The following is a 13,697-nucleotide window of genomic DNA, read 5'->3' as shown; positions in this document are numbered from 1 at the left end:
TCTAAACAAAAGGAAAAGCTAGCTAGTGGAAATTCCACGGCCACCAGTTAGTACTGCATGCACAAAGCCCCTTTAAAGGAACACATTTACAACAACAACTTGCATTTATATAGTGACATCAATAAAGTTAAAAAAAAAGCCCCATGGTACTTTACAAAATTATTGTCTAACAAAATTTAACACCAAGCTACAGAAGGTGATTTTAGGGCAGGTGAAAAGCTTGGTTAAATATACGTTATTATATGTGCTCCTGTGGACTAAGGAGCATAAAGAGTCACAAAGTAAGCTTGTTCAATACTCAGAGCTCCTTATTGAAGATGTTTTTTAAGTGTAGCCCAGGGGGTCACCCGACCTGTACATTTAAAGGGGCAGTCCACTCTCCGTACCCCAAAATACAATCGATACATACATCACAAAGGTTTCAGCCTATGTTAAAGAAGGAATGAGAGGCAGTGAGGTAGGAGGCTATTCTGTGGTTAGAGACCTTGAGTTTGAGAAAGCAAAGGTGAAAACTCTGGACGAGAACACTCTAGTGCTATATTTTGTACAGAAGCTCTTAGAGTAAATTAAAGCAATTTTCGTCTTTGGTAATCGATGCAATAAAGTGTTTCCCCCAAGTTTTGATATATTTCAATTTAGAGAAGGGGCTTAGGATTTACTGTTGCATTTCACAGAATCAGACGATTCCTACAGTACAGAAAGAGGTCATTTGGCCAATGGAGCCCACCACACCAACAACAATCCCACCCAGGCCCCATCCCCGTAACCCCACACATTTATCCTGCTAAATTGACAATTGAGCATGCCAATCAATTTAACCCACACATTTTTGGACCATGAGAGGAAACCGGAGGAAATCCATGCAGACATGGGGAGAATGTGCAAACTCCACACACAGACGGTCACCCAGGGATGGAATTGAACCAGATCTGGTGTTGTGAGACAGCACTGCTAACCACAGTACTGCTGTGCCACCCATTTCTATGATGTGAGCCAGGAACCCACAGAAACAATTGCAGAAGAAATACTGTCTAAACTCAATGGTTTTGACCTCAGCCTAATGAAGTTTTCCATATATTCAGCTGACAGCCCAGGTGTGAATTATGGAAAGCACAACTGCCTTTATCAAAAACTGAAAGGTTCTCTAAAGGACGTGGTTGCAGCCTCAGTTTGGTTCATATTTTGCACAACGCAGCGAATTACGCTGTTGGAACCATAATGATGATGCAGAAAACAGCGTTCTCAAGGTATGTGCTCACTTCTGTAGTCAGAATGCAGCAATTGAAGGAATTCTGTTGTTTTTGTTAAAGTGGATGAAGTCAATCTATTGAGGCACATTGTGACCAGGTAGCTTTCTCTACTAAGCTAAAAGCAAAATACTACGGATGCTAGAAATCTTAAATAAAAACAGAGCTTGCTGGATAAGCTCAACAGGTCTGGCAGTATCTGTGGAGACAGAAACCAAGTTAACATTTCAAGTGCATATGACTGTTCTTTGGAGCTGAAGAGAAATAGAAATGTGATGGATTATATAGTTGGAGAGCAGGTGGAGCACGATACAAGGTTAACACATGACAAAGGAAGTGATACTGGCAGCATTAATAACTAAAGGAAGTGCTGATAGTGTCATAGAGGTAAGATAGCAGAATATGTTAATGGAAAAACAAAGCTCTGAGCTCAGTGAAAGTTAAACTGAAGAACAAGTGACAGATGGTCCTGTGGGGAAGGTGGGGCAGGGATTGCATTGGGGCAAAGAAAAAAAGGTGTCAAGATGGAGGAGAAAGTTTACAGTCTAATGTTGTTGAACTCAACATTGAGAACAGAAGGCTGTAAATTGTCTAATCACAAGATAAGGTGCTGTTCCTCCAGTTTGCATTGGGCTTCACTGGAACATTACAGCAGGCAAAGTTTGGACACGTGGGCATGAGAGCAAAACAGTGAGTTGAAATAGCGAGCAACAAGAGGTTTGGGGTCATGCTTGTGGACTGAGCAAAGATGTTCCGCAAAGCTGCCACGCAGTCTGCATTTTGTCTCCCCAGTATAGTGGAGACTGTATCAGAAGCAGTGAATACAATAGACCAAATTAAGGAGGTGCACATGAAATGCTACTTCATCTGAAAATAGTATTTGGGGTCTTAGACAGTGAGGAGAGTGGAGGTAAAGGGGCAGGCGTTGCACCTTCTGCGATTGCATGGGAAGGTGCTGTGGGAAGGGGATGAAGGGTTGACGGTGATGGGGGTGATGGAGGAGTGGACCAGGGTGTCACAGAACGACTGGTTGTTGCAGAATGCTGATGTAGTGTTGAGGGGTGGGGGAAGGGTGTGGAAGATATGTTTCATGGTGGCATCCGAGTTGATGGAAATGGTGGAAGATGATTGTTTGAATGTGGAGGCTGGTGGGTGTAAGGTGAGGACATGGGGGACCCCATCATGGTCAATGGCCTCTTTGTCAATCTCTTCTTAGTTCCCACCTATCCCTGACCTTTTTTTTTCCCCAACTTCTCCACCCCCTCCAACAATATAACTGTCACATTTCTACATCCTTCAGCTCTGAAGAGGAGTTATTTGGGCTCAAAACATTCTCTCTCCACAGATGCTGCCAGACCTGCAGAGTTCATGCAGCATTTTCTCCTTTTATATTTGCTTTTCCTACTGCTGGTTATTGAGAGATTGTTGAAATGATGGAGACCTGTGATCAATTATTTTTAGGGTATAGGCGAGGAAGAATTTACCAAAATACTGTGGAGATGCATTGGGGGGTAAGGGGGTTGCCAATGAAGCTTTATTTCCTCTCTCTCAGCAATGCTCTGAATCTGTTCATGAACTGCACTGAAGTGTCATAGGTCAAGTTGTCTAGTATCCTCTCAGTGTATGAGCTGATGAGTGTCGTGGAAAAGAAATTGGATAGAAGGAATTGTGACAGTTTTTTGGGTTCACAATGAATTGTTGGCTGAATTAACATAAAATGTGACAGAGAAAAATGAGACAGACTTTTTAACGTTCTACAAAAGAGTCAAGAAGTACTTAAGTGACAGATATGACTTGCATAAAAACAGCTTTCACAGCAGGATGCCCGAATTAGCCATTAATTAGTGGTTAATTAGCTGTATCTTTTGAAGAGTATTGTGGTGGTGTTCAAGGGTGCAATCCGAATGAGGATTGAATTGGACGTATTGTACGAGAATTTGGCATTCAGCGATATAACCTCTCAGATGAAGTATTGTCAGCCGAGTGAGGAGAAATACCTGAAACTTTTCAGCAAGCCAGAGGGAAAATGTCACAAACATGAAGAATATCAGCTCTTGTATATTCTCCATTCTGTGCAGAAATGCTCGCACAGAATGCGTTTTCTCCATGATGACCACCATTTGGAGAAGCAATGGAAACAGATTGGAAGTGAACAGAGTGAAAGCAGAGTTTTGGATCCTATCAATTTTCTGAAGAATGCAAAGACATGTACTCTGAGCTCTAGGGAGACAAGAAACACCTGAATATCACCAGCAATGTACATAAGTGTAAACACAAGTCATTCCTATGGTGGGTAGATTGGCTTTAAATCATTGATATTGTTACCAGCCATTATAATATATATTAGTTTATATATGTGTCATCATACTATATGGATTGGACGGCACGGTGGCACAATGGTTAGCACTGCTGCCTCACAGTGCCAGGGACTCAGGTTTGGTTCCTGGCTTGGGTCACTGTCTGCGCAGAGTCTGCACGTTCACCCTGTGTCTGCATGGGTTTCCTCCAGGTGCTCTGGTTTCCTCCACATTCCGAAACATGTGCTGGGTAGATGCATTGGCTACGCTAAAAATTCTCCCACAGTGTACTCAAACAGGCACCAGAGAGTGGTGACTAGGGGAATTTCACAGTAACTTCTTTGCAGTGTTAATGTAAGCCTACTTGTGACATTAAGAAATAAACTTTATTAGTCGTTGCACAGTTATTATTGGTAATTATTGCTTTAAATCAATCAATGAAGTGATAAAACGCAATTGCAGCAGCAACAATGTTCCAGGCTCACCCTAATAATCTTATTGGCAGGACAGCCAGGCCTGAGCTTGTAACTACATTGTGCATGTGTGGAGGGCGGGGGAGCAAGATGGACACAAGGTATGTCTGGTAATCCTGGTCTCCACCAGTTAGTTCTCACTCTACGTAGGATGTCCTGATGTTATGCAAAGAGATAATACACAAATGCAAATCTTTCTTCACTCCTTCTCTGCTGCCATTAGTCTTTTGAATAGACATCCCTCATATTAATAAAAGCAAATTACTGCAGATGCTAGAATCTAACATCAAAAGAGAAAATACTCGAAAATCTTAGCATGTCTGGCAGCATCGTTACGGAAAGAAAAGAGCTGACGTTTTGAGTCCAGATGATCCTTTGTCAAAGCTAAAAGGCATAGAAAGTGGGAGATATTAATCCTGCAGGGTGAGAGAGTGAAAGATGAGTCATAGCCACAGAAACGAGGGATAAAAACTGCTAATAGCAGCCCATAGAGAGAACAAAGGGTGTGAATGGCTAAATGGCAGAGAGGCTAAAATCAGAGGGTAAGCTGTGACAGATGAAGATGTGGGGGGGGGGGTGGAATGAGTGGGAGAGAGGTAACATTTAGAAAGGGGAAGCAAAGAGGGAGAAAAGGTAAGGAAAGGGAGGATAATGTAGGGGGAAGGGGAGGGGAGAAAACTGAAGAAAGACGATGAAGAAATAAAAGGTAGAGAACAGTAAAATATTAAATAAAATGAAAAGAAAACGGTCGAGTTGTGGTAGAGCTAATCATCTGAAGTTGTTGAATTCGATGTTAAGACTGGAATGTTATGAAGTGCCTAGCCGGAAGATGAGATGCTGCTCCTCCAGTTTGCGTTGAGCTTCAGTGGAACATTGCAGCAGGCCAAGGATAGACATGTGGACATGGGAGCAGATCATATGTTAAAATGACAAGCAACCAGAAGGTCAGGGTCCTAATTACACACTGACTGAAGGTGCTCAGCAAAGCGATCACCCAGCCTACGCTTAGTCTCTCCGATATAGAGGAGACCACAGTGGGAACAGCGAATACAATAGACCAAATTGAAAGAGGTGCAAATGAAACGCTGCTTAACCTGGAATGAGTGTTTCAGACCTTGGATGGTGAGCATGGAAGAGGTAAAGGGGCAAGTGTTATGCCTTCTGTGATTGCATGGGAAGGAGCCATGAGTGCCAACTCCAGTGTGATGCCACCACCAAACACATCTCTTCACTCCCTCTGTCAGTTCCACAGAAACCTTCCTCTCCGGAATAACTTGTCCACTCCTCACTAAACCCAACACCTCTCCCCTCACTCATGGCACCTTTTATTTCCTTATTGTCTTTCTTCATTTTTTTCCCCCCCCCCACTCTTTCGCTCTACTTTATCTCCCCTTTCTTTACCTTTTTTCCACCTTTGCTCCTCCTTTTCCACTTATTCTAAATTGCACCTCATTCCCCCCCCCCTTCCCCCCACATCTTCATCTGTTACAACTTACCCTCTGATTTCAGCTTCTCTGCCATTTGACCATTCACACCCTTCATTCTCTCTATGGACTGCCACAGACTGTGGCTATGATTCATCTTTACTTCCCTCACCCTGCAAGTATAAATATCTCTCACTTTCTATGCCTTTTAACTTCGACAAAGGTCTCAAAATGTTAGCTCCTTTCTCTCCTTACAGATGCTGCCAGACTTGCTGAGATTTTCCAGCATTTTCTCTTTTGGACTCCCTCATATTAAGTCGATCTTTCTCTACACCCTAGCTATGATTGTAACACTACATTCTGCACCCTCTCTTTTCCTTCTCTATGAACAGTGTGTTTTTGTCCATGTAGCACACAAGAAACAATATTGTGCACCAATACATGTGACAATAATAAAATGCATTTTATCATCTGTGTGCAACACCTTAAATAACTGTAAGGAGGTTTAAGGCTGCAATTCCTCTAAGATTTGGGTGTGTAAACCAATGCTGGCTGTCTCTGCTAAACTGGCATGTGCCCAGTTAGAGGTGTCAATCACCAGGTCACGTGGCACTCCGTGTGCGCGGGTGAAGAGGTTGAGGGCCTTCTCAGCATTTAGGCGCCTAAATCTTTGCCAGATTTTTCAGAAATAATTCAAATAAAAAATATAATTCAAAATTAACTGTTACTGCTGACCACGTGAGGGGATTTTAATTCAGTTCACAAAGTGAGGGCGCGCAGACTCGCGTCGAGGTTCTTTTGTTTTGTTCGGTTCAGGAGTGTGCGCGGGTTACTCTGGATGGTCAGGACCCCCTTTCACTGAGGTGACTTTGCCAGGCGCGCAGCGAGCAGCTCAGACGGAGGGTGGGATCGGTGGTTAGAGGATCAAAGGGGAATCGCAGTCATGTTTGGCGTGGTGGTCAAGCAGATTACAAGCCACCCGAGTGTGAGTATGGGAAGGGCTGGGAGTAGAACGTAACGCGGTCTCCCGGACCCTCCGACTCCGCGACCGACACCTCTTGGCGGCGGAGGGGGTGGGGGTAATGAGAGAAAGCATCCTACACCAGACTCTGGGGGCCGCCTCCATGCACTGTAGGCCGCATTCACCCGCCTTCCTTGCTTCTAACCCCCCCCCCAGCTTATCAATCATACAATCACGAAGAACGTCTTTTGAATCGACTTAGTCAGCTAACTGGGAAAAATTTATCTCTATTTGAACCATCGGCAGTAATTTCTTTTATCTCATTTTTATAAAATCTGCAATTTGGGCATTAAGTGATGCCCCTATTTTCATTAAATCAATTTTCACAATGGGAGAAAAGACATTACTGCGGATCAAAGTACTGCATAGTGAGACCTTTGCTAGTCTAATGCAGCAAATAATTGCTGACAGCAGCCACTTCCTGTTTTTGCAACTCGGCTGCTTGCTTGCTTGGGTCAATATAGTCATAGAATCATAATATAATAGAAGGGAAGGTTTTTTAACTGACTCCCAGTATTTTATTTTGACTAAACCTAGGGTGGCACAATGGTTAGCACTGCTCTCTCAATGTCAGGGACCTGGGGGTTCAATTCTGACTTTAGTTGACTGTCTATTCCTATGTCTCCTGTGGGTTTCCTCCCACACACTGGGTTAGGTTGATTGGCCATGCTAAATTGGGGTGGGATTTTGTGGCTGTACTTGCCCCCAAAAGTGGAAATTCCTGCTTGAGCACAATAGACCTTTATATGGTCTGCCCCTGGCCTGCTATGATTCCTGTGGTGAGTGAAATGGGAAAATACCCCTCCCTTAAAGTTAGAGAGATTAGTAGGCTAAATATATGGGGCTAGGACCTGGGTGGGATTGTCATTGTTCCATGCTTAATGGACTGAATGACCTCCTGTTGGGCTCTTACGCACACATCCTTGGTGACCTCCCAGTTTGGGACTTAATTTCAGTGATGGGGAAGCGGCCACCTGTACCCTGAAGAAACCACATTCATTTCGTTGGGAGGTGGGATGTGTGTGTTGTGGAATGTAACTTTGGACTGCATTTTTCTGGTGCTTCCCAATCGAGCAGAAACCATTTCTGATTGGGTGCTGCTACTTGCATCCTATTCCTAATGAGGACTGCAGTGATGACAGCTTCTGTTTTAAATCAGTTATTTTGGCATGAGTTCTAGCTACAGCTTTTATTTTCAATACCAATTATGGGTATTATCTTGACAGGTTTAAATTTAATTGAAGTTCAAATGCTTATTGGCCTTTGAGCGTTAGTGTTTTCTAACTTGAAGCTCATGTTCATTTGGTAGTATTTTCCCTAACTGATTCCTGACCTCAGGAAATTTGCTGACTTCAGTAATGTTGGTTTGTTCGCACCCAACTAAAGCCTCAGTTGAACCAGAGTTTTGCAAAGCATGTGATTTTTACAATGCAGATTAAAACAAAAATGAAATCAATAAGATCAAAGAACAATACAGCACAAGAAACAGGCCCTTTGGCCCTCCAAAAATAAGTGGGGCATTTATCTCTATTATTTTGCTAATCTTAAATTGCTGTTGAGAAAATTTAAGAGGTCTGAAATTAGTCTTCTGCCTTTAAATCTGCAAGAGCATGGATGCACTTCAGGGCTGTTTTGGGAAGCTGGGAATGTGAATGCATTTCCTGTCCTAATTTTTACTTGAGATTTCTGTTACAATTCTTGAGAATTTTGTAGAATCCAACAGTGCAGGAGGAGGCCATTCGGCCTATTGAGTCTGCACTGACCACAATCCCATCCAGGCCTTATTCCTGTAATCCCTGCTAATCCCCCAATACTAGGGTCAATTTAGCATGGCCAATGAACCTAACCTGCACATCTTTGGATTGTAGGAAGAAACCCATGCAGACATGAGAATGTGCAAACTCCACACAGTGACCCGAGGCTGGAATTGAACCCAGGTCCCTGGCACTGACGCAGCATTGCTTGCCACTGTGCTGCCCAATCTGGAATGAATAATTTTGTGTACTGAGAACCAATTGCTTATGGATAAACAATAACTTGGCAGTTACATAATTCTGCCTTGCAGATCTAAATGCAGTGAGAATGGGAGCATGGATTCCACAGAATCCATATGTTTCAGAAATATTGATGTCTGTAGGACTTGTGGCCCTTTCCCCATCACTGAAATTAAGTCTCAAACTTGGGGGGTGTGGGGGCACCAAGGATTTGTGCATAAGAGCCCAACAGGAGGTCATTCAGTTCATCAAACCTGCACAACAATCCCACCCAGGTCCTATCCCCATATATTTACCCTACTAATCTCTCTGACGTTAAGAGGAGGGGGGCCTATTTTCCCCTTCCACCCACCACAGGAATCATAGGAGGCCAGGGGCAGACCATATAAAGGTCCCTTGTCCTCGAGCAGGATTTTCCAGTTTTGGGGCAAGCACAGCCACAAAATCCCACCCTGTGGATCAATTTAGCATGGCCAATCAATCTAATCCACAGTGTGTGGGAGGAAACTTGCAGAAGACAGAGGAATAGATGACAGTCACCAAAAGTCAGAATTGAACCCAGGTCCCTGACGTTGACTTTTAGATGCTGTCTACATTGTCATGGTTACTTTGTCATGAATTGTAACAGCCTTTTCCTCACCCTATGATTTGCATTTTGCTTATTCAGATGTTAAGGGGGTTTGTACAAAATGTTAATATTTCTTTTTAACTCGCATGCAAAAGTTAATTTAGTTCAAATTGTTATCTAAAACAGGAATATGCAGCATTTAACAAATACTTTGATTAAAATGGTATAAGACAGAAAATTCATAGCTAAAATAGCAAATTTTAGTATTTCCAGCCCTACAGAAAATAAGTTCTTAACCAATTAAACATTGAGGCAGCATTCAGTGACCTTGTGATGATACTTGGAGGTTATCACATTTACTATTCATAGTGGTGTTAAACACTTAAGCCTGATTAAACAATGTTTATGCTATTTTTATTTGTGGTGCATTATTGGAGAATGAAAGCATTCCACAAACTTGTTCCTATCAGGCAACTTGCAGGTGCAAGCCACACTAACTGAACTTTCTGCAGGTATTTGCTGGCCATGATCAGTTTTGTATTTGAACTCATTGTATCTAGACACAGTAGTACAGTGGTTAGCACTGCTCCCCCACAGCACCAGGGAGGCAAGTTCAATTCCTGGCTTGCGTCATTCAGTGGAATTTGCATGTTCTCCTTGTGTCCGTGTGGATTTCCTCTGGGTGTTCTGGTTTCTGTCCACGTTCTGAAAGATGAGCTGGTTAGATGCATTGACAGGTGATGGGCTGTGGCGACTAGGGGAATTTCACAGCAACTTCATTGCAGTGTTAATGTAAGTAAGCTTTCCTTGTGACTAGTAAATATTGATTCTGTGTGAGAATGCATTTTTTTCTTTCTAGTTAATTCCATTGTTTGTCTTCATTGGAACTGGCAGTATTGGAGCAAGCATGTACCTCCTGCGACTTGCTCTCCGTAACCCTGATGTAAGGTGAGTAGTAATTGAGCTGTCATACTATCTAATCTATTTAACTTGCATATTACTTTCACTATTGCATGATAGTTTTGGTCACAGTAGATGTGACTTAATTGGAGCCTTATTAAAAATGTAATACAATACACTGCAGTAAAGTTTATTTGTATGTCATAAGCTTGATCAGAGAGGTCTGTTTTAAGCAGTCTTGGAGGAAAGGGTGGTGTAGAAGAAATCTGAGTTTAGAATCTAGGCAACCGAAGCATGGCCAACAGTGGTGGACTGATTAAAATTGGGATGCTGGCGGCAGCAGTGGATTATATGATGTGGCAACACTGATTAGACCAGTCTGTTTGCACCTTGATGCCTTTGACACAGTGATGGACTTCTGACTGTATTCCTATGATTTAAGATTGTCCATTCCAGCAGCTTAACTTCACTTCTGTCTCTACTCATCTCCTGAAACCCTCAGTCATGCCTTTGTTACATCTGGACTATTCCAATGCACTCTGGCTGGTTGCCCACATTCTACACTCCATAAACTGCAGTGATGCGAAACTTTGCTACCAGTTCTTTAACTTGCAGCAAATCTTGTTTGTCTCTCAGTCTTGCCTCTGCAAACATACAACAGCTCCCAGTCAGGTAGTGGCTTGATTTTTATAATTCACATTTTTATAAATACATTTTTGCATTCTTTCTATCTCTAATCTTCTCTAGCCCCACAACCTTCTGAGGTATCTCTGCTCATCTAAGAGTTTTCTCTCTGCGCTCCTCCACCTCACTTGTCTCCGCACTGTTATTTGTCATTCATATTAATGATTTGAACGAGAATATAGGAGGCATGGTTAGTAAGTTTGTGGATGACACCAAGATTGGTGGTACAGTGGACAGTGGAGAAGGTTATCTCTGATTGCAGTGGGATTGTGATCAGTTGGGCCAGTGGGCTTAAAATGGTGGATGGAGTTTAATTTAGATGAATGTGAGGTGATGCATTTTGGTAGATTGAACCAGGGCAGAACTTACTCAGTTAATGGTAGGGTGTTGGGGAGTTCCAAAAAACATATTTTGGGGTTCATAGCTCCTTAGAAGTGGAGTCACAGGTGGACAGACTGGTGATGAAGGCATTCGGTGTGCTTGGTTTCATCGGTCAGAACATTGAAAACAAAAGTTGGAATGTCTTGTTGAAGTTATAAGACAATGGTAAGGCCACACTTGGAATACTGTGTGTAATTCTAGTCACCCTATTATAGAAAGGATGTTATTAAACTAGGAGTGCAGAAAAGATTTACTAGAATGCTTACTGGGACTTGATGGTTTGGGTTATACGGAGCGGCTTGATAGATGGACTATGTTCTCAGCGTGTAGAAGGCTGAGTGGTGATCTTAATAGAAGTCTATAAAATGAGGGCATAGATCAGCTAGAAAGTCAGTATCTTTCCCCAGGGGGAGAGGAGTCTAAAACTAGAGGGCATAGGTTTAAGGTGAGGGGAGAGATACAAAAGTGTCCAGAGGGGCAATTTTTTTAGAAGTTGGTGAGTGTCTGGAACAAGCTGCCAGAGGTGGTGGTAGAGGTGGGACTAGCTTAAAGGGCAGCATGGACAAGTTGGGCTGAACAGCCTGTTTCCAGGCTATAAACCTCTGACTCTGCCTAAGACATTCTTTAACTACCTCCTTTGACCAATTAATATCCCCATATTTGACTTTTTAAAATTTCCTGTGAAGTGTTATGTTAAAGGTGCTGTAGAAATATAAGTTGTCATAACTTGTAATTTTAGCTCACCACTATGACGATAGATGCGAGTCACTGAGCTTTGATTGAAATCCAATTTTCCCTGTGGGATTCCAGGGGATTGCAAATAAACAATGCATCGGGTAGAATTGGTTTGATTTTTGGAGAGAAGTAGTAATTGGCAGAGTTAATCCATAACCCTGCTGTGTTCCTGAAGACTTGCTTTCAAAACAGCAGTTTCTTAAGCATTTGTGATTTGAATATGTTCTCACCAAATTTTTGTATTCCTAATAATTGAAGGATAGAACATTGAAGTTCTTAACTGGCAGTTTGCATAGAAACGTAATTCCATGAATCAGCAATTGAAGTATTGTGGTGTTCTTTAATTACTAACTATACAATTATCTTTTTACCCACAGCTGGGATCGCAAAGGCAACCCTGAACCTTGGAATAAGATTGAGCCCAATCAGCAGTACAAGGTAACGTGCAATTATTCTCACTATCCTTGAGTGGAAAAGCTGATTTTTATTGCTGCATGAGGGCTTCATTTATTGATCTTCCACCCTGAACCTATGGTTGTATGCACTGCTTCAAAAATTGTGAAATAATTCTTCCAGTGAGCTAAAACCAAGCTGTTGCCATAATGTGAAACTCGACAATAGAAATGTGGAATCAATTTCCCAGAGAGTGTCTCTGAACTTGAATTTTGTGAAGTGAATACTTTACAAGTGTGATTGAAATGTTCTGAGATGAAATTACTGTAACCAAATTGATGTCTTTCTTTAGTTAAAGTTGGTATGTGCTAAGTTAGGGGTAGGTTCTCTTCTAATGTTCTTTAGGTGGATTCAGGAAAACGAAATGGTAATTGCCCAGAATGCTTCGTTGTTTTAAGTCTCCTTCACTAAGGGAAGGTCCCCTCCCTTTCCACCATCACCCTGGCAAATTAAAGTGCTTTTTTCCATCTCCAATCACATTAAAATTAGTTGTACCTTGTGGCAGAGCAAAGCTTCTTGCCCATGATGACGGAGCATTCTATTGACATAATAAACTGCAAACTTTGTGCTCATAGATCGGTAGAAGTTTGGATTGGGTGATGGTGTTTTAGAATAGTAATGCTGAATATATCCTAACTTTGCATGTTCACTGTGTCAAACTGAGGTAAGTTTCTGGCACATGCTGTTTGGTTTTACTGTGAGATGATACAGCTTTAATTTTCATTTCTCTGGCAGAGCCAACCATTTTAAACAAGTTTCATTGCACTCTCGCAATTCCAGTACTGGATTTGTTAGTTTATGGAAAAAAGATTCCATTTTAAACTGGAATTAGTGGTGTAAAAGGTCCTTTTGATTTATATTTTTCTTTTTGCTAGTTCTTTGCTGTGAATACGGACTACAGTAAACTGAAGAAGAATCGGCCAGACTTCTAATACTGAAGGCAGACCATTGGACCAAGTAGCTTTACTGGACCATGAAACTTGACGCACATATGGGGCCTATATTACTACTGTTACCTGTGTATGAGTTTTAATGCACATTCAGGAATTATAGTGTACTTTGTGTGTGTATATATGAAATGTTTAATAAATCTGAAGTGCATTACCTATTTCACTTGTCTATGTCGGTATTTGCACTTGACAAAAATACAAGTTCACTTTGGATGTGTTCTTGTGATGTATTAAGCAAAATAAAAATTCACTTGTTTTCTGACAGACATGAAAGAAGAAATCTGTGTTATTCAGAAATAAATAGAGCAATATGCAGTTCTGTTAGTGCCCCTCTTCCCATAACCCTTGTACACTTTTTTTAAATGCTTCAATTGAACCTGCCTGCAGCACACTGATACTTGCAATCAGACCTTAACCATCTGCATGAAAAACTTCTTTGTTTGTTTTACCAATCTCCCCTCAACTTCTCTTTGAGGGAAACCCAGTCCAAATTTCTCCAGTTATAACTGAAGTTCCTCATCCCTGGAACATTCAATGTTCTTCCAGTGTGATGCCCAGAAATGGGTGGTA

The 13,697-nt window shown here is 41.9% G+C and overlaps 1 protein-coding gene across 1 annotated transcript; it reads left to right on the top strand.

Moving 5' to 3' along the window:
- Window positions 1–6,285: 6,285 nt before the first annotated feature.
- Window positions 6,286–13,285, top strand: coxfa4b (cytochrome c oxidase associated subunit FA4 b). Its single transcript, XM_080213658.1, has 4 exons — window positions 6,286–6,426; window positions 9,884–9,972; window positions 12,102–12,162; window positions 13,053–13,285. The coding sequence occupies exons 1-4, from the start codon at window positions 6,385–6,387 to the stop codon at window positions 13,107–13,109; spliced, it is 249 nt and encodes an 82-aa protein (XP_080069784.1). The 5' UTR covers window positions 6,286–6,384; the 3' UTR covers window positions 13,110–13,285.
- The last annotated feature ends 412 nt before the right edge of the window (window positions 13,286–13,697 follow it).

Source organism: Carcharhinus amblyrhynchos, chromosome 27 (assembly GCF_965287045.1).
Source record: "Carcharhinus amblyrhynchos chromosome 27, sCarAmb.v2.hapA, whole genome shotgun sequence".
Lineage (NCBI taxonomy): Eukaryota > Metazoa > Chordata > Chondrichthyes > Carcharhiniformes > Carcharhinidae > Carcharhinus > Carcharhinus amblyrhynchos.
The sequence above is the reverse complement of the archived record's forward strand: the minus strand, read 5'-3'. Positions and strand labels throughout refer to the sequence as shown.